Source organism: Pyrgilauda ruficollis, unplaced genomic scaffold, assembly GCF_017590135.1.
Source record: "Pyrgilauda ruficollis isolate IOZ18807 unplaced genomic scaffold, ASM1759013v1 scaffold58, whole genome shotgun sequence".
NCBI lineage: Eukaryota > Metazoa > Chordata > Aves > Passeriformes > Passeridae > Pyrgilauda > Pyrgilauda ruficollis.
Window position 1 is genome coordinate 127469 of NW_024527488.1, and position 19078 is coordinate 146546.

The 19078-nt window shown below is 39.7% G+C and overlaps 1 protein-coding gene across 1 annotated transcript in view; it reads left to right on the forward strand.

Moving 5' to 3' along the window:
* The window catches only part of SYNPO2 (synaptopodin 2), a 78901-nt gene extending 60055 nt beyond the window's left edge, over nt 1-18846 (forward strand). Inside the window, exons 4-5 of the mRNA XM_041482265.1 lie at nt 108-2293; nt 14161-18846. Coding sequence (XP_041338199.1) covers nt 108-2293; nt 14161-14727 — 2753 coding nt within the window. The 3' untranslated portion in view covers nt 14728-18846. The remainder of the gene's footprint in view (nt 1-107; nt 2294-14160) is intronic.
* The last annotated feature ends 232 nt before the right edge of the window (nt 18847-19078 follow it).

Consider the following 19078-nt stretch of genomic DNA (forward strand, 5'->3'; position numbering starts at 1 on the left):
AATGTTTTCATATTTAATAAATTTCAGTACAGAAAAATGCACTTGTTAGTCTCCTTGCAGTTTCGTGTGCTGCATGAATTTAATGTGCACTCTGATTCCTTCCACAGGGCTCCGACGAAGCGAGAGCCTGTCAGAGAAGCAGGTGAAAGAAGCCAAATCTAAATGTAAAAGCATTGCACTGCTGCTGACGGCAGCTCCCAACCCCAATTCCAAGGGGGTGTTGATGTTCAAGAAGCGCCGCCAAAGGGCGAGGAAATACACTTTAGTCAGCTACGGGACTGGGGAGTTAGAACGTGACGAGGACGAGGAGGAAGAGGGTGAAGGTGAAGAGGGGGACAGGGAAAACACTTTTGAGGTGAGTTTGCTTGCAACGAGTGAGTCAGAAATAGATGAAGATTTTTTCTCTGACATTGACAAGGACGGCAAGATCGTGACGTTCGACTGGGACAGCGGTCTGCTCGAGGTGGAAAAGAAGACAAAGAGTGGAGAGGAGATGCAGACGCTTGCAGACAGCACAGGGAAAGGGGCCCTCATGTTCGCCAAGAGGCGGCAGAGGATGGATCAGATTACGGCGGAGCAAGAGGAGATGAAGGCAAGCACAGCGCAGACAGAGGAGCACAGGGAAACTACCGTGACAGAGAACTTCCAGAAAGTGAGCTCTTCCGTCTATCAATCAAAAGAGGAGGAAATGTCAAGACAGCAGAGCTGTGTGAGCAAAAGTTACACAGACATGAGCCAGAATCACAGCAAAGTGGTACAACAAAATGGCTTTGGCTTAGCACCTGGCACAAACCTCTCTTTTCAGTCCTCTGGAACTCAAAAGGCAGCATCTTTGAATAAAACAGCAAAACCCTTCCCTTCTGGAGTTCAAAACCGAGCAGCTGCACCATTTTCACCTGTAAGAAATGTCACCAGTCCCCTTTCAGACGCAGCAGCACCACCTCCTTACTGCTCTGTCAGCCCACCAGCCGAGGCTTTCTACAGACCTGTCTCAGCTCCTGTGGCCAGCAAGGCTGCCCCACCCGCATGGGCAGCCACCGAGCCCACGGAACACATCGCGTCCAGGGATGAAAGGATTGCCGTGCCAGCCAAAAGGACTGGGATACTGCAGGAGGCAAAGAGAAGAAGCACTTCCAAACCTATGTTCAATTTCAAAGATGCACCCAAAGTAAGTCCTAATCCTGCCCTGTTGTCCCTTGTACACAACGCAGAGGGCAAAAAAGGGACTGGAGCTGGTTTTGAGTCAGGACCCGAAGAAGACTACCTCAGTTTGGGAGCAGAGGCTTGCAATTTCATGCAGACTCAAGCATCTAAACAAAAGGCTCCTCCTCCTGTTGCTCCAAAGCCTTCACTCAAGGTGTCTCCTTCTCCCAGTACTCCAGTTTCACCGGTTTGGTCACCTTCAGCTGCAGCTTCCAACAAGCCTCCTTCTTTCCCAGCACCAGCCTCACCTCAGGCAGCGTATCCTGCACCACCCAAATCTCCACAGTATCCTCATTCTCCTGTCCATCCCCCAAGCACTCTCGACCTTGCTGGTCCTTTCAAAGGGCCTCAGGCCAGCCTGGCGAGTCCAAATGTCCCCCCCAAGGCAACACCAGTCACCCCAAGTGCTGGAGAAACAAAGCCTCCCTTTGAGATGCCACCAGCTATGAGTGGGAAAGGAGCACAGCTGTTTGCCAGGAGGCATTCCCGAATGGAGAAGTATGTGGTGGATTCAGAGACTGTGCAGGCAAACATGGCACGAGCTGCATCTCCAACTCCATCTTTACCAGCTTCTTGGAAATATTCATCTAATGTCCGAGCACCTCCACCCGTTGCTTACAATCCCATCCACTGCCCGTCTTACCCTCCTGCTGCTACCAAGCCTTCCTCTAAGGCCCCTGCTGCTACCAAAAACACAAAAAGAAAACCTAAGAAAGGTCTCAATGCTTTGGATATCATGAAACATCAACCTTATCAACTCGATCCGTCTTTATTTACTTTCCAACCTCCTAAGGAAAGCCTTGCCATGAAGCAGACATCGAAGCTGTCCCCTTCAAAGCAAACACTGCCTTTACCTACCTACCTTCCACCTGGTGCTGGCTCTCCTACAAGGGCCCGGCCCTCTTCGGTGTACTCCGTGCCAGCCTACGGCTCCCAGCCTTCGTTCCCGTCCAACGCCTCTCTCCCAGGGAATGAATCCTATTCACCCACAGGCTACTCTGCATTTTCTAAGCCAGAAACCACCACATCCTCTTTGTTTACTGCTCCGAGGCCAAAATTTTCTGCCAAGAAAGCTGGCGTCACTGCACAGGTGTGGAAGCCATCCGTTATTCAAGAGTAAACCTGGTTTCTAAGCAGAAACTTAGTGTCCATTTTGCTTGCAGTCACTGGTTTGCAGTGGTCACCTGGCACACAGACTGTGCCAGTGGTATTCCTTAGCTTACTTAAGAATGTCAGATGTATCACCTCAAATCTGGGTCCAAAATATTTGAACTTTTTAAAGGAATCAAAAGAGATCTCAAATTTTTAGCACATTTATGCATTTTATCAGGTGCTTTATGGAGATGACATCCTGAAATGGAGAGGTGCCATTGCATGAAGTGAGCAGGACACTAGGTTTTTGCTTTAGGGCTACAACAATAGAAACAGCGAGCAATATTCCTGGTATGTCAAATTAACAGAGAACAGCTTTCTTCCTGTCCCTCTCCCCAGCTGTGTTCTAATGACCTAGGGATTAGAGGACTTTGGTGTTTTGTTTTTTTTTTTTAAAGAAGTGCCTTATTAACTAATAGTAATATGTATTATTAACACAGCATAAAATAGATACAGTGTTAGACTCTGACTGATCACTAGCAGAACACAACTGGATAGACCTTTGGCCTGTACAGAGCCTCATGGAATTCACTCAGAATCTCTCCTGGCTCAAGGGTCCTTCCACAGGAATCTGATTGATCAGCCAGGGGCTTAGCTTGTAAGCTATGTGGATCAGCTGTGATCCAAAATCATGAATTGCCTCTGTGATTTCACAGAGAACGTGCTATAAGAGATGCTAGAGTGTTATAAAGACTAAAAAGAGGTGGAAAGACAGCTGGACAAATTGTTTAAAATTTCCCATTTTGGGGAAATTTCACATCCCACATGCAGGCATATTTTTAGCCAGAGTTTGCCTTGAACCCAGCAAGTATGAGAGAATCCTGTAAATCAAAATTATTGAGCAGTCAGAGAGGTGAGCTGGGTTTTGCAGCTGCAATGTAATGAACTAGTTTCTTGTGAAAGCACAGTGACTGAGAACTGGAGGGCTGCCTGTAGTGTAGAGTGCTGATTCTTGCTCCCAGAGTACTCTGTGCCACAGAAATTACCAGTAAATCATGATTATGACCACGTCTTCCTACTGGCCTCTTACACTTAAATTTTTTTCTCTTGGACCTCTACAGTGCTTCTTCCCACTTTAAACTTAAATCATGATTATGACCATGTCTTCCTACTGGCCTCTTACACACTTTTAAATTTTTTTTCTCTTGGACCTCTACAGTGCTTCTTCCCACTTTAAACCTTTTTACTCTGGTCTTTTATCTTTTACTTGTCATACTGGGGACTAAGGATTGAAATACTGCTACTGGGGAGAACTTTTAAGAGCCTGTGGTCTTGAAATGTACTGTATAATCCTGCAGTGACTCTAGAGTGAATATTTGAGTAGTTTAGCATGGCTTTCATCAGCATCAGTGGTGCTAGGGCTAAAACAAGGTGCTGTTTCTCACAACTAAGGGAATCAAAATCCATCCCAGGTGTGAAGCTAAAGATTAAAGCATAACTCTGTGAATAAAGGGGGCAGAATCTGTTGGTATATTTGTTTAAACTATCATTCAGCTAGTTACAGACCAGATTATGGACCTTGTATATCATAGCAGGGTTTGTAGAGCCATCTATCTCGATGAAGAAAACATTCCTAAGTATGAACAAAATCTCTGTAGTTTGGTCCCACGATGGTAACTCAAACTGCAATCAAAGATGAGAAGAATGTATTTGGTTGCACATGCAGAAAGCAGGCTGAATTCAAACTCTAATCAAACCAATAAAAAACCCTCCTATGAATTTTGGACCTCCAAAATTCTACTCTCCCCTTTAAATTTTTGTTTGGGATACTGACTGAATTAGAAGAAAATGACCAAGGGGTCCATCTCCCCCTTAAAATTCAGAAAAAATTATATAAAATTCAGAGGGAAAAAAAATTGAAAACTCAATAAATATTTATACTGCATTTACATGGAAATAGAAAGTAGCAATATTTTAGTCCTTTGGAGATTTCCCTTCCACCTGTTTTCCACTGTCAATATCTGTACTTTTCTTCTATCATTAAACTTGTCCCTTTCCTCTCTGCCTGTTTGTGGCTTTTTTCTTTGGTTTGGCTGCTATTTTTTTGTTTCACTTCCATGTACAGAGTGACAGTATATTTTTGGAGAAAGTCTATATCCTATGCTAGCCTGTTAATACGAAAGCTCCTCCCTCCCCTTCCCTCTTCCCTTTGCTCCCTCCTTTCTTCCTCTCTTTCCAAGCTCAGTCTGGAGTCGCACACACTATTTTAGGTAGACTTTAAGACACCAGTATGTACTTGGAATAAAGATCGCCCACCAAAGGTAAGTAGTGCTATGAAGAGACACAGAAATCCAATCAGCCTCATATTGCCTTCCATGATTTTGCTTAGTCTCCTTCTGTAAAGCACACCTGTAAATTATAATCATGCTCCTGTACTTGTTCACCCCACCACCAAAAGAATATTTCCCTAATGAGGACATTTGTGGCAGCTTTGTCCTTCCTCCACAAGTGTTGGTACTGATGCCTTTGGCTCTGAGACACAGGAGCTTAGAAAGTGCATCTGTGCTGAAAAGCTGAATTTTGATCATATTTGCATTCAAATACAAGTATTTTATATGGCCTAGAACAATGACAGAAGGATTTTTAAAGCACCAGTAAGAGTTAAAAAGTGTCAATGACATTAGTGCTCTTAACTCAGTTCAGATCTTTTGAAAATCTGATTCAAAGCTCAGCTCTGAATTCAATTTCTTACATACACATCATCCTACACACATGGAACTTGGATCCAACTTGGCTTCAAGGCTCTTTTTACTAATCAGGTAAGTCTTTAATTCTTATTCATATTTCAAAAGACTGCTCTGCCAAAAGTAACAGGTTTATCCAAGACGTAATCTCTTATGAAGCAGATATTTAGAGGAAAGATGAGCTGCTCATTGTCATGGGTCCAGATGAAAAGCTAAAGTCAAACGTAGCTGAAATGTCAGGGAAATGATTTTTTTGTGTAGAGGAACCATCTGAAATTTCGTTTGGAAAGGCCAGTGATCTTTTGTAAATGGTTTTCTGAAGAAGCTATTGGAAATATTTTATATAATATGGCAAGGCTGCCAAGATACAATTGTCATCTTTGCTATGGAAGCATATTTAACAATGAATTTTAAGCCATGTCCAATAACAATACTTCCAGTATGTTTTTATAAAAGGAGGAATTGAAGTGTTTTATGACTATTTTAACGCATTTAATTAGCACAGACTGGAAGTATTATAATGCACCAGTTTTGATCTCACATTTTAGATAGCCTTTTCATAAAAATAGCTACCTCAATCAAGGGTTAATATATCTTCAATTTATGATTAAGTTATAAACATCCTGCTATATAACTGAATTGAAAATTTCGTTTTGGAGATGAGTGGCTTTCCGACAAAAAGTAAAAATTTCTGCTGGAAAAATAAAAGACAAAATTTAGTTCTTCAACAAAGAACTGCTTAACTCCTCCTCCCTTCTCTAGAGGAACCACTCTTACCATGTTCCTGCTTAAGAAAAAATAATATATTATGAAACAACCAGAAAGAGATTTCAATGAATTTTTCCTGTAGGAACATTTATAACATAAATATTACCATCTCTTACACGTAAGCCTCATTCTTTTGATTTCTGCTCTCCTAAGGAAGAGACAAAAAATAAGAGGTTCATGTACCAGCAGGCTCCAAAAATAATAGAAAGTGTGGATCTTGTGTGTGGTTCAGATAGAAAAATTAGTGCTAAGTGGCAAAGCAGCAATTTTGAGAGAAAATACTGCTGGGATTAGAGGGAGGCAAGCTGGGGGGACAAAACTCCATAAAAAAAAGAGTGACTACACAGGATAAAATACGTGTCAGAGGATTCTGAAATCCTGAAGGTAAAAGAACAGCAAGAGGGGCTCATCTGTTCTGCTTTAGAGACAGCTGACTATTTCCAGACATTTCCTGAATTTTTTTTGTGCTGAACTCTGATAAAAGGTGACAAGCAGTTATAAAGAGAACTTCACACCAGATGATGTGATCTGGGAGGAACATTGCTTATCCAGGATGAGAGCTCAACAAAGGACCAGCCTGACCCTCATGTGCTGCGGCTCCGTTCTGGAGTGGGGAATGCTCTGTACACTGTGAGGCAGGGGAACAGCAGGGAAATGGCAACAACTAACACTGTGCAAAATGTTTCTCCTCTCTTTTTTCCAGGATCCTTTTCCAGATTTGCTAGCTTTAAAATTCCAAACCCTTTGGTTCTAAAAAGGTTCCCTCTTCCAGTCTTGCCTTTTTACATGATGCAACTTTCTGTACCTGAAGTCAGACAGCTGGGATTCCACTGATTGCTTTGGTGGTTTGGCACAGCAATGCAAATCTTAATTACACAGCTTGGCATAATGGTATTTTATAATGGCTCTGCTCAGCTTGGAATGGAAACACTGTACAAAGAAGAAACTTGACAAGATCTTCAAAACCCTGTGGATTCAGAAGCTCTGAATGAACTCACTGCTGGTAAATCTCTTGGGAAAATATGTAAGCCTGGTAATTTCATGGCAGTCTTGTTGCCCCCATCACAACTTCACAGTACCCATGACAACAACTGGTCTTATTTTACAGTAGACATTACTTTTGAATGCCACTACATAAAGGAGAAGTTGGGATCACTCAAGAGTTTTGTCTGACAAGTGGTTTTCAGGCTTACTAAAGGAAGCCCTTCAGGTTTTCATCAAATGATTTAAAAAGTAGAAAAAATCCTGAAGCTCTATGTTGAAATGATCTCTACAGATGCAGACTTGAACTCTTCCTTTATGAGCTAAGACAAACCATATGACAGTAATCCCATGGGTTTAATATTTGCTTCCTTAAGTAAGGCAGGAAAAGACTTTTTCTTTGTGTGCTAATCAAGTCTCCAGTTATCCTCTACAGCATTTAAAGGAAAAATCTATTCCTCATTGTAATGATCTTCACAAACTTTTTAATTGCAATGCATGTGAAACCTGCACAAACATCTGTGTTAATATAATAACTGCACACTCCTTTAGGCTGAGAAAACTCAGCTATGAGAGAAATAACTTCCTGAACTTACAGATTAACTGTCTGGATGAAGGCTTCCTTTGTGATGAATTCATGTTAAACCAGCATTTTCAAACAAGAATCTTCATTCTTTTGTACATTTTAAAGACAGAGATCTTAAACCAGAGACTCCCCTCATAACTCCAGGCAATTCAAAGATAAAATGCTATGAAAACAACCAGGTCATTTCTAAATAGGTGTCAAGACAACTTTTGAACAGATGGAGTGTTTCTCTTGATGTTTCCATCTAGATCTGAAACAGCAGATTGTAATGGTTTTAAGAAACATACAACAAACTGAAGAAAAGGAGGAACATCACAGAAGTAAAATACATTCCCAATTACAAAGGGTGACATGGAGCACAACATTCAGTTGTAGTGTGAGCTTTAACTGATTGAGAAGCAAAGAATTCAGCACATTTATATTATAAGCAAAAGTTTTCATACAATAAAAACCTATGGACAAATATTTTCAGTTTTTTAAAAGAAAATTCTTTTTTTCCCCCAAAAACCGTAAATAACTGCCAGTGATTTCTGGCTTTGATTTGTGAGAATGTTACTTCTCAGAGCCTCACTATGCAGGTTGCTGTTGGTACATGGCTCTCTGCTGCAAACAAAAGCTAAATATCTGGAATCTGGGTACACTTGGTTTTCTTCCTAGAGTACTGAAGGGGTACTGATGCAAGCACCTGACACTGTGTATATAGAATTAAGAGAAAAACAATATTAAACACTGCTGTTTGGATTGAACAGTGAGGCATTTGGAATTCTTGTTGCCTGTGTCAGCTTAATCCAACCTCCTTGGTTTGTGTTGCCAGAACATCTGCAATCATGTCACATCTGGTTCTTTTTGCTGTAGGACTCCAGCCAAGGATTCCCATCTGACAAACAGCTCTTTGCTGCTTTGTTTTGACATCATTCTGTGCTCAGCACCATTCCTTACTCAATGCACACTCCTCAAAATGTGCCCTTCATACTGAATTTTTTTCTTACAGATTTGTGCTGTTAGCACCCAAATCATTCAGAAGCCAGGGTTCATCTTTACTCTGTTGCATTCTACAAATGAGTAAATAATGCAGGGTTGAGCAGCACTGACACCAGGGCACTCTGTGGCCCTGGGTGTCCAGTTCAAGGCATTTCAAGGCACCTCCAGAGCCACGCAGCACAAGCAGCAGTTACTCTGTCAGTGTGATCCTTAACATCCTTCTGTGAGTATTAACAGCTGGCAGACTCCAGGTGGAATTCCAGAAAGGGAGCCCTCAGTGACCAGCTATGAATTCCAACCCACAAAACCACCTTTTTTTACAATATACTCCTGTGTTAAAGAACACTAATATTTCCTAAATGAATCCCTGAAATGGCACTGGTGGTGCAGAAATCCTGAAATTTAATCAAAAAGCATCAGCACTGGGCAATGGTGCTTTCATTTCAGGGCTTTGGAACAGCTGACCTTCCAACTTTCCTAGCATTGCTTCGAGGTAGCTTTTTAAGAGCCAAAATAAACCCTGGAATACTATCATGGAGCACACTGTAACAGGGGTTTGAACCACCAGATACTTGTAGGAATGAATGAATGAAACCCTCCTACCTTAAAGGATTTGGGGCTGGAACAGGCTGTGCTCCTGTTGAGCCTGCGTAAGGCTCTCAGTGTGAATGTTCACACCCAGGACATTTACACTGAAATATGGAACACTTGAGACACAAAGATTTGTGTCAAACCACTTCTAAAGCAGGGACAGGTACCACATCTCAAAGTAGAAAGGTCAGAAAATAGGGCCAAGTTTGTGCTGGTAGCTGTGCAATATAAAATCCAGAAGGTGGCAGCAAATATTCTTCCTTACAAGAAAGAAACAGTTCAGTCCAAGGAAATCTAAGGTGCCTCAGACATTTGCTTTCTGTAGGCATAAGTGTACTGTAATTAGAGAACTGCATATGGATAAAGATCAAATGAAAATGAAAAGCTAATTTTCTTTCATTTGCACAGGTGCAAAGTGAGCTAAGTAAATAATTTATGACAAGTTAGCAATAGTCTTTTGGTTTTTTAACCACACAGGCATTTTGCAGTAGTGAAGACCTAATTCTAATAATTTACTTTCCCCTTCTGTCATTACTTGACAATTAAAAAGGACTTTATTTTCAAAAGCAACATTTTTCACAAATTTTGTCACAAATCTTGTCACAAATCTTTTGTGAGTTGCCACAAAACTTATGTGAAGTGGCTGGCAGTAACTGCTTCCTTAGTTTGTTTCCATACAAATTATGAAAACAAGATTGTTCTCATCTGAAATAACACCACATTTAGAAACAATCTGAATTTAGAATAAATTAGATTCCAGTCCTCAAATTCACTATAAATTTTCAGAATCAAGCCCTGACAAGACAGCTTTGAGGAAGTCAGGATTAGGCCTGAACTTTGTGATTCTAATCTATTCCTGGTCTCAGTACAGCCACTGACAAGGTTTTAGTTGTTAGGTGAGATTCCCTCCCTCCCCAGCCATTAGCCACATTTCTTCATTCACATTTTAGTCTACTGTAAAATATTTCAAGAGTTTCAAATAAAAATTATTTTCCCACTTTGTTTCAAAACTTTTGGAAGTTGAATTGTAAAATAGCTGTAGCATTTACTGCAGAGCTGGCAGCATTTGTGAGAGAAATTATTTTTTCATTACATAAAGTTTAAATAATAAATGGTTTGGGACAAAAAAAAGTGGTAATAATATAAACAATATGTCTCCCTTCCATACTCAGCTCAGTTAAAAAAGCTGAAGTGCTTCTTTCATGTTAAAAAATGAATATAAGAAAAGAACTGAAAGGCATAAAAATTCAATATTATTTGTTTTGTCCTACCATTTTCTCAGTGGTTTGGTCTCTAACTGGAGTGGCCATTAGAAGCCCATAGAAGGACAAAGGAGCAATGCATGACTCTGAGCTTTTTGTAAAGACAGAGTCACTTTTTGAGATAAACCAACTGTTTTATCTGCTTCCTCCTCCTTTGTCCCCTTTCTGTGTAAACATCATCCAGACACTATTGTTCACTCAGATTTTAAAGTGCTTTGATACTGGATTAAGGATCAGTAATGAAAATATAAAAATAAATGAAAAGATAAAAATAAAACTGCTTTAATGACTTAGACATGAAGGTCCAACCTGTTCAAGTGACTTCATTAGGGAGGAGTTTATGTGGAGAGAGTTTCACTGGACTATTCAGAGTCCAACCCCCTTTTGTCTCCTTGACTGGTAAAAAGGCAGTTGTGGCATGTAAACACACACACACACACACACACACACAGAGCTTTCTCTTACTGAGATGTGCTGCCTGAGACAGAAAAACAGCTGCTGGGAAATCATTTCACTAAGTAGTATTATGCATTCTTATTTAGTCTGGAAAACAAAAAAGACCTTTCTGACTCCTGCCTTTAAAATTTGCACTATTTTATGAACGAAGTATTGTTCTTTTTGTCTTGCAGCTTTTCATAGTTGACAAGAAAATTGAAATAGCTGTAAGTTCCAAATAACCCATTTTTCCTGACTATTGGTAAAGATATTATTGAATCAAAGGTAGGAAGTCACACTCATCCATCTTACATTAACTAGGTCTGTACATGCACACACCTAAGAACTGCTTTTACATTCATTTGCTTGTATATTGAAATAGTTTCTTTTGGAAGTAGTATTACATAAATGTTAGTTCATGTTAACATACATCTTATAAATATCAGAGATTTTTGCAGTGTCATAAATGTTTGCTTCACTGAACAGTTTATAACTCATTTCCATTTTCAAAATCAGTGTTAATCTGAAACTAACCTAAACAGTTTAATATGTTTGTACAGACACCCAAGGCACTCAGCAGCTGTCAGGATTCTTTGATGGCAAAGGACAGCTCTAAATGGCCCTACTCTTCTTTACATTTAGGAATCACTTTCCCTTCAATAACTATGGTAGTAGAGGTTTTTCCCTTTGAAAACATCCAGGAACTGGATAAGAATAAATTAATCAGTGTAGAGGGTTCTAGTTTGTCTTGCTTTATAATACTTCAATATTCTAATACCTGTTTTACCACAAGACTATAGGAATACAAAAGGTGATAAAGTATTAATTCTGATAGCATTTCACGTTTCTCTCCTTCCTTGATTTCTGATGTGAAGAATGGAAAATCTTGACCCCTCTTTTTATGATTTTTTTATAGCTTAAAGGGAGAAAGAGGGGAGAGTAATTATTCTGTAGGTACACTTCATGTTTTCCATTGTGTCTGGGGTTTGTGCATTGTTTCTAGTACATGCTTGCCAACAGATGTATCTCCAAGATTTAAATATAAAGGGGAAATTTTAGAAAGTATTAGCATGTCTGGCTGCTGCTGTCCAGCAGATGGATGATGAATTCTAAGGATTGGAAGTTGCCTTAATTCCAGAGTTTCTTAGCTTGAAGGGGCTGAACACCAAAGTAGTGTGTTAGTTAGTTTGTGGGGATCTTCTTCCTGAAATTCCTTCAGGCCCTTATGGAAGTGACAAGGTTCTTCCCATGTACTTTAGCCTTCTTCCAGGTAAAACCTCTGGAATGCTGTTTACCCTCACAGGTTTTGTCAGCTCACAAGCCAAGAAGACAAACATTAGTTAAACCCACATACTGTTCAGTCATTACTTCATGGAAGCAGAGATTATCCTTACTTTACCAAAGCTAGGGGAAACAGATGTTCATTTTCACATTTTGGAATTTCAAAGGTAAAACCAGCCTATTTATTATAGATAATAATAAAAATCTTTAGAACTTTTTTCTAAAGACAAGCTATCAAGTGGGAAATGGAAGCCCAGACCAGAACTTCTACATAAATAATACAATAGAATGATTCATTTTAATAAAAAAGTATTAAAACACACTTAATAACTCACATTCTCTGATTACACTCTGTCAAAGAAAATTAGTTCCTGCTTTATAACTTATGGTTACACCAAAAAGATACTTCCATAGCTTGATGAACTCTGGAGTTTTTCTCTGAACAGGACAAACTAAACAGTGTCTTCATCTAAAGGTCTTGAAAAGCCAGATATTTTATCCAACACTTGTTTAAACAGCATCATTTCCCTCTCATCTCTGAAATCCTACAAAGTACACACAGGGCTTTGAACTGGAATTTCCATTGAAGAAGGGGAACTTCTGTGTTCTAGAACCCTACTGAGAGGAGCTAACACAAGTAAACCAATGAAGTGGGCCTGTTTGATCAACTTCTTCATCCCTCTCTATGACCTTATCTTCTTAATTACTTTATATTTTTAATTACCACCTAATTCCTTTTGGTTTGGGTTTTCTGATTAATTTCTAACATAGGGGAGTGTGTGGGTGGGATTAATAATGCTGGGGAGTTTTCCGTCTGGAAATACAAACTGGAAATAGCCAATCGTAGCTAAGAGGTGACAGGACAGTCCTGTCATAAAGCATCAGTTATAAAACCTGTCAAAACTCTCATGACGTAACCTCTGAGTGTCACTACACTTTTTAAAACGGATTCAGGCTAAGTATGACCCAACTGACTGAAAATTATCAAATCTGAAGTCTCTTCCTCAGTTTCCATCTCTCATACAGAAAGCAGATATTACAATCTAACTTAAAACCTGAAGCAGTGGTCTTTCAAGTTTCTCAAGTGCAGCAAGATCCTGTGGCAGAAAAACTTAAAATGTGAACATTTCTATGTGAATCTTTTCTAGATCAGCTGTACCTTGAATGATCACACACCTGATTAGCTGTTCTCTAGTTCATGCTCGCAGTATTTTAAGTTTGGGAAGCTCATTAGGAAAAGTAACACAGGCCAATATTGTTCAGAGTAAATTCTAGCAAAGTCTCTGGCAAAAAGAGCCAGGAATTTCACAGCAGATTTCAGCATTAAAGTAATTTAAGCACGAGGACATGAATCAATGAGTGTGAATCAGTGAGTTTAGGAACCTAAAATTTGTAGAAACTGTAAGAACAAGGTAATTTGTGTGACACAGAGAGCAGGTCTGGCTTGGGGACAGGCTGTACCTGCTTTGTGCACTGCCAAATGGCTGCTGCAGCAGAACCGTCTCACGAACACAGTTTCTGTTTCAAAGTGCTGCATTACTAAGAAGATTAGGATTTGTCAAAAATGAATGGATTGCTCCTATAAGTGGGTCGGAATGTACTGAAATTCCGAGGCCATTGCCTTTTAAAGAAGTCAAAAGTAGCGTCATGTAAGGGTATTAAGTGAATGATTGCATTAACGCCTTTAATTGCTTGTGTTCACTTTTGTGCCCCAAAAAAAGTGAAAACTAGGATAAGTCTAATAATTTTTGAGTAAGAAAAGCCTTTCTTAAAAGGAGATTGCCAAAGATATGTTCTTGGACAGATGTCCTAGACAGAGCCTGTTATCGAATGAATTAGGCTGTGCCTAATATTAGAAAGAATCTTGTAAACACACACAGAACTGTCACAACACGACTCCCTTCTGCATTAAGAATGGTCTTTTCAGAGCAAGGCACACCAGCTAAGTAGTGGGAAAGCTGCACAGTTGCTAATGCCACTGTACTTTTTCAGTAAAAGCCTGTCTTTGGTCTGCTTGCTTTCCTCAAAAATTCAATTTGCTGTGTCTTTGTTCCTGTTTCTTTCTCTGCCTCCTGCCTTTCCTGTAAATTAAAGTTCTAAAAGATACCCGTAGACATAAAAAGGGACTGCCAGGATGTCACGTGCCTTCAGTGTCTTTTGTTCCAGTTTGGAAGTGAAGAGAAAGGACTTCCATTCCTGCTGCTTAATAACTGTATTTGGTATTTTGTCTTCCTAGGGAAGGAGCAGTGGCCGCTCATTATCGCTTCCTGGGAGACCTTCTTCATTCATCCCTCGAGCCATGTCTCCTACTTCCCCTCTTGTATTTCAGCCTGCCCCTGACTACTTCAGCAAGCCAGACACAGCAGCTGACAAGCCTGGCAAGAGACTGACTCCCTGGGAAGCAGCAGCCAGGTCTCCCCTTGGCCTAGTGGATGAAGCTTTTGGCCCCCAAAGCATGCAGGAATCCGTTGCTGCTAACGTGGTATCGGCTGCTCGCAGGAAAACGCTTCCTGAGCCGCCAGAGGAATGGAAACATAAAGTTTCTTACGAGCCCCCTGCCCCGAGTGGTAGCGTAGCCTTACTGGGAGGGAAGCAGTCGGGGGTTCTATCACCCCAAAAAAGCACCCTGTCTGCCCCAAGTGCCCCCAGCCAGGCTGGCCCTAAGCTGCAGTATCCCTACTGCACTCAGCGCTCCACAACGGATCCTGATATCATGTCCATGGATTCCAGGTCTGACTATTGCTTGTCAACAGCAGATTCAAACTACAATCCACAGCCAAGGGGATGGAGGCGTCCAACATGAGCAGCTGAAGGGCCTGGGGCATTTTCCCTTCCTCCAGCTCAGCAAGCCCTCAGATTTGAGTTGGAGAAGGACAGTTTCTTGCTGGCCTGGTGATCTCTGAAGTAAAAAAAAATGAGGAGACAAAATTGAATGGAGCACAGTTTTCACATGACTGCAGCGCTAGCAGCCTCTAGAATAGACTCAGTTTTACACCTAAGATTGTTCTGTTTGTCAAAAGGCAAAAATATGCATTTCTTGGGGTGAGGGGGAGATGTAAGTGGGGCAATCCATGTACTCGATGCAAAAATCTAGCAAGGATGTAGAAAGTAACAGCAAAAATGCTTGCAGTTAAGCTAATGTGAAGAAAAAAAAAAAAAAAAGTAAAAAAAGGGCATTTTAAAACCAAGAAGTATTTTACAGGATCTTGTAGGTTTTCTGAGTATGGTTGACATGAGTTCCAAGTTACTAAATATAGTAGATTTGCAAAAGTTCTAATGGAAGTGGAAGACTTTGAAGCACTGGCTTATTTGCCATATGTTTTTTTACTGCATTTCTACAATGAGCTAAGAAAGTAAATCCATGAATATTTTTACTGTGGCAACATTAAAACACATTTGTGGCAATGGTGCCTGAATCACCACAATAGGTAGATACAGGAAATCATACACAGACAGTCATTGCAGATAGATTTCAAGACAGTTCCAATGAAGTTTTACATCTTGCAATTAATGTGAAAACACCAGGAAGAGAGGCATTATTAATAGAGATCAATACCATGATACTTGAACAACAAAAGAGACGAGGTCTGTATTTAAACTGGATAGCAAGTTATATTTGTAATAAATTATCAAACAAGTCAGAGACTGAACAGCCTTTATTTCTCTGTGAAATGCACTATTTGCTGAGCATTTACTGCTCCAGTGCCTGGTAATCCAACTGGCTGGGCAGTTATTTGTGTTTCTAAGGTAGCTCAATGTTTAGAAAGCTTTTGAGTTGTATCCTTAGTTGGGAAGACATAGATAAGTTGTTTAGCAAGGACAATTCCTGCTCTACGTAGAAGTTGGCATGTGACAGAGGGTTCCTGATACGTGGTGCATGGTATGAGTCTAGGAGCAAATATTTGGGTGGTTGGTTATACCTAAGTGATGTTGATGGACCTGAAGAGATGGTGAATAATTTTTACTGGTGAGATATACCTTGCATTTGCAGCTTATTTAAACAATAGAAATATATGGCTAGAAATGTATGTATTCCAAGCTTCCTGGGTAGTTTAGATGTTAAAGCATTAAATGACCACCCCAAGTTTTATGAAGTGCTGTCAATCCTCCTTATTCTGTGGGGAATTATTGAAGGGTCTGTCAAGCACAGTCAGCTGAAATTACTGCAAAAGCACTATTAACTCTCCTTAGTTTCAGTAAGGCTGTTACTGTGAGTGAAGGGATTTGATTAGAAAAAACTGAAACATGTATGCAGCAAGAAAAAATACAGTACAAAATATTCCTATCTGCAAAGCATTTTCACTTATAGCAATTATAAAATGTAATTGGTATGAAGGAGAAAGGAAAATGAAATCGAAGTTCAGTTGAGCTGGAACTTCCCCTAAAAGCAAATAATTACAGGAAAAAATACAGCTTTAATGAGGTTAAGTTGGTAGAATTTCTGTAGCCAGACAGAAGTCTCCCTGAAATTCAACTGATCTTTCTGACCAGTCAGAAAATGAAGATGTGAGAGTGGTAAACCTTTAGAATAGGATCATATTGCTATAGCACTTCACAGATTTATTTCACAATATGAATGTGTGAAAAAATCCAGTAGTGATTTAGAACAATTACATGACCAAGGCTGCCATGATATGCCTGAAAATGAGTTTTGCAGCTCAGAGTTATATATGCACATAATCGGAGTAAATTTTCCTGCCGCACAGGCAAAAATAGATGTCTCTCTGCAGACTCCCTTTATGTCCCCTTTTATCACAATTGGGAATATTCCACCTGTGGGACTGTGGAAGTCCCCTTAGCCTTGAGGGCTTATGCTCAGGTCTAACCCTATTGCCCTGGAAGAACATGCCAAGTACTCGCTTAATTTCAGTTAAATTATAAGTCAAATTGAAATTCAGTGAAATTTATAGTTCAAGGTCATCAAGGCCTTAACTATTCAATAAATACCAATGCATATGCATTTCACAGAAGGCCTACATTCTGAAAAGTTCATGCTTCTTACACATTTTGCTGACCTGTGGTCCCTATTACCATAGCAAAACACGTTCCTGTTTCCAGGTCAAGTTCAGGTTTCTAACTGTTTCCTTTACATCACTAAAAATAAAACCAGATTAATGAGTTTGCATTAAGGCATATTTTTACCCAACACCATTATTTTAATTCTAAGAATTGGATACCAAACTTTTACAATTCCATTGAATGTAGTGGTGTGAATTCTGAGATCATTCATCTACCAGAAGCAAATGTGTGCTTAATTTCAAGGTACATGCAATTAAAAATTGCCAAAAGTCTTTTTAAATTTTGATACTGCAAAAAGAGTTATGATACAAAGTGATCTTGGAAAGGCTTTAATGCTGTGATCACATGGCACTACAGGAAAACATTCTCTAGGATGAAGCCCTAATTCCCCACCCCAAATATGCAACAAACATGGAAGTGAAGAGTTTCAGACAGGATCACTGACTTTCTGTCAACTTTCCTAGAACAAAAAATGTGCAGCCTTATAATTTCATTCTATTCACAAGTAGGAATAAATCTCTGAGTACTTTTGTGCACATGAGAATCCCTGATGCTGAGTTTCATGTGGCTTTGTATCATATCATAGATTAATTTGGGTGTTTAACATGACCTATTCCAGATTTTTTTTTCCTCTTGCTGAGGATTTCCTAGCTCTCTTTCCCATGAGGATTCTCCCATATCTAATAGGGAATGACTTCCCAGTGCAGCATTTCCCTCAATAGCAACACTGGTAAGTGGATCTGGCCTCCCTGACGCCATCTATTTTTACAAAGTCTGTGGGCAATGGATTGTCTCTGAGATCTGTTCCTCTGCTGCAGAGAAATGGAACTAATAAACATTTTTGAAGTTATTAATGGGAGGACAGACATGAGGGCAGGCATGCAGACAGATCACATAGCCTTGTTTGGAAGGAAATCAAGCTAAATCCAGATTGAGATCATGTAGTGATTTCGAAGAAAGAAGCAGGCCCGGACCAGTAAATGAAATATTAATGCATCAGAGCTTTAGAAGGACCCCACGGCATTTTCCACTTTCTGTCCTTCACCCCATTCCTCCACTAGCAAAGCATCTTTCTATCAAATAGCTGTGACTGTTGTGTGTGAGTTCTGAATATATTAATGCAAGTATTTCATACATTTGCTTTTGAATGCACAGATCTGCTCAGTAAATGTGAGGAAAATCTTCTCTTGATATTTTAAATCGTTGGCTTTGTGCTCACCCTCAGAGGTGTCAGTGTTAACATGCAGAACATTTGAATGCACAATATAACTGAAAATTTAGTTTCTTTAGTTATGTTAGATGATGACGTTCACAACTCTTGTTCATAGTTTGTTTTCATTTTGGTGTGCTTTAACACAACCAAATATCTATTCACACTGCATTTCTGCCTAGTAGCAAGAGACTGTTATCTTTATAAGAGACTTTTCGCTTCTAAAGACTTTTGCTCATTGCAAAGGACACTTTATTTGACAGTGCATGCCAGTGATGTAAATTGTATCACATAATAAAGTGATTTGACCAATCAGATGAGAAACACAATTTTGTTTTCCCTAAATTCTTGTCTGTTTGTTTAAATAATCTGAACCCAAGTAAAGCCTAATCTCTTTTTTTCTGCACCATTTTTAGACTCACTGACTTTGCCTGTCAGTGACCTCGTGCTGGTATGAGCTTCTAGAAGCTTAAATCAGCATCAGGTCAAAAGGCAACTTATCAAATTTAGTGGAATTTCATTTCCATACTGACTAAGCAGGGGAAGGAAACACAGTGAAGTACAATCTAGACAGATTAAATAATACAAACAGAACAGTTTTTATTGTTTGAACATTTTCAGCCCAACCACAAAAATCTGCAACTAAAATCTACTTACTGTACTTACTTGTCTACTTTACTTGCACCTAACCCTCTGTTTAGTTCCTTGTTCACTGCTGTATTCTCATTGTTTATTCTCAATTGAAACACATTGTTCAAACGTGAAATAAATATTGTGAATAAATTGTGAACCCAGTCTGTACACTATGCAGGCTATTTGGATAAATAGCTCTTCAGGAAATAAAGCCAGCATATACAATCTAGCTGTGGAAAGTCAGATCAGATTTTCACTATAGACATGAAATGAATCCCAAAGCAGTTTTTGC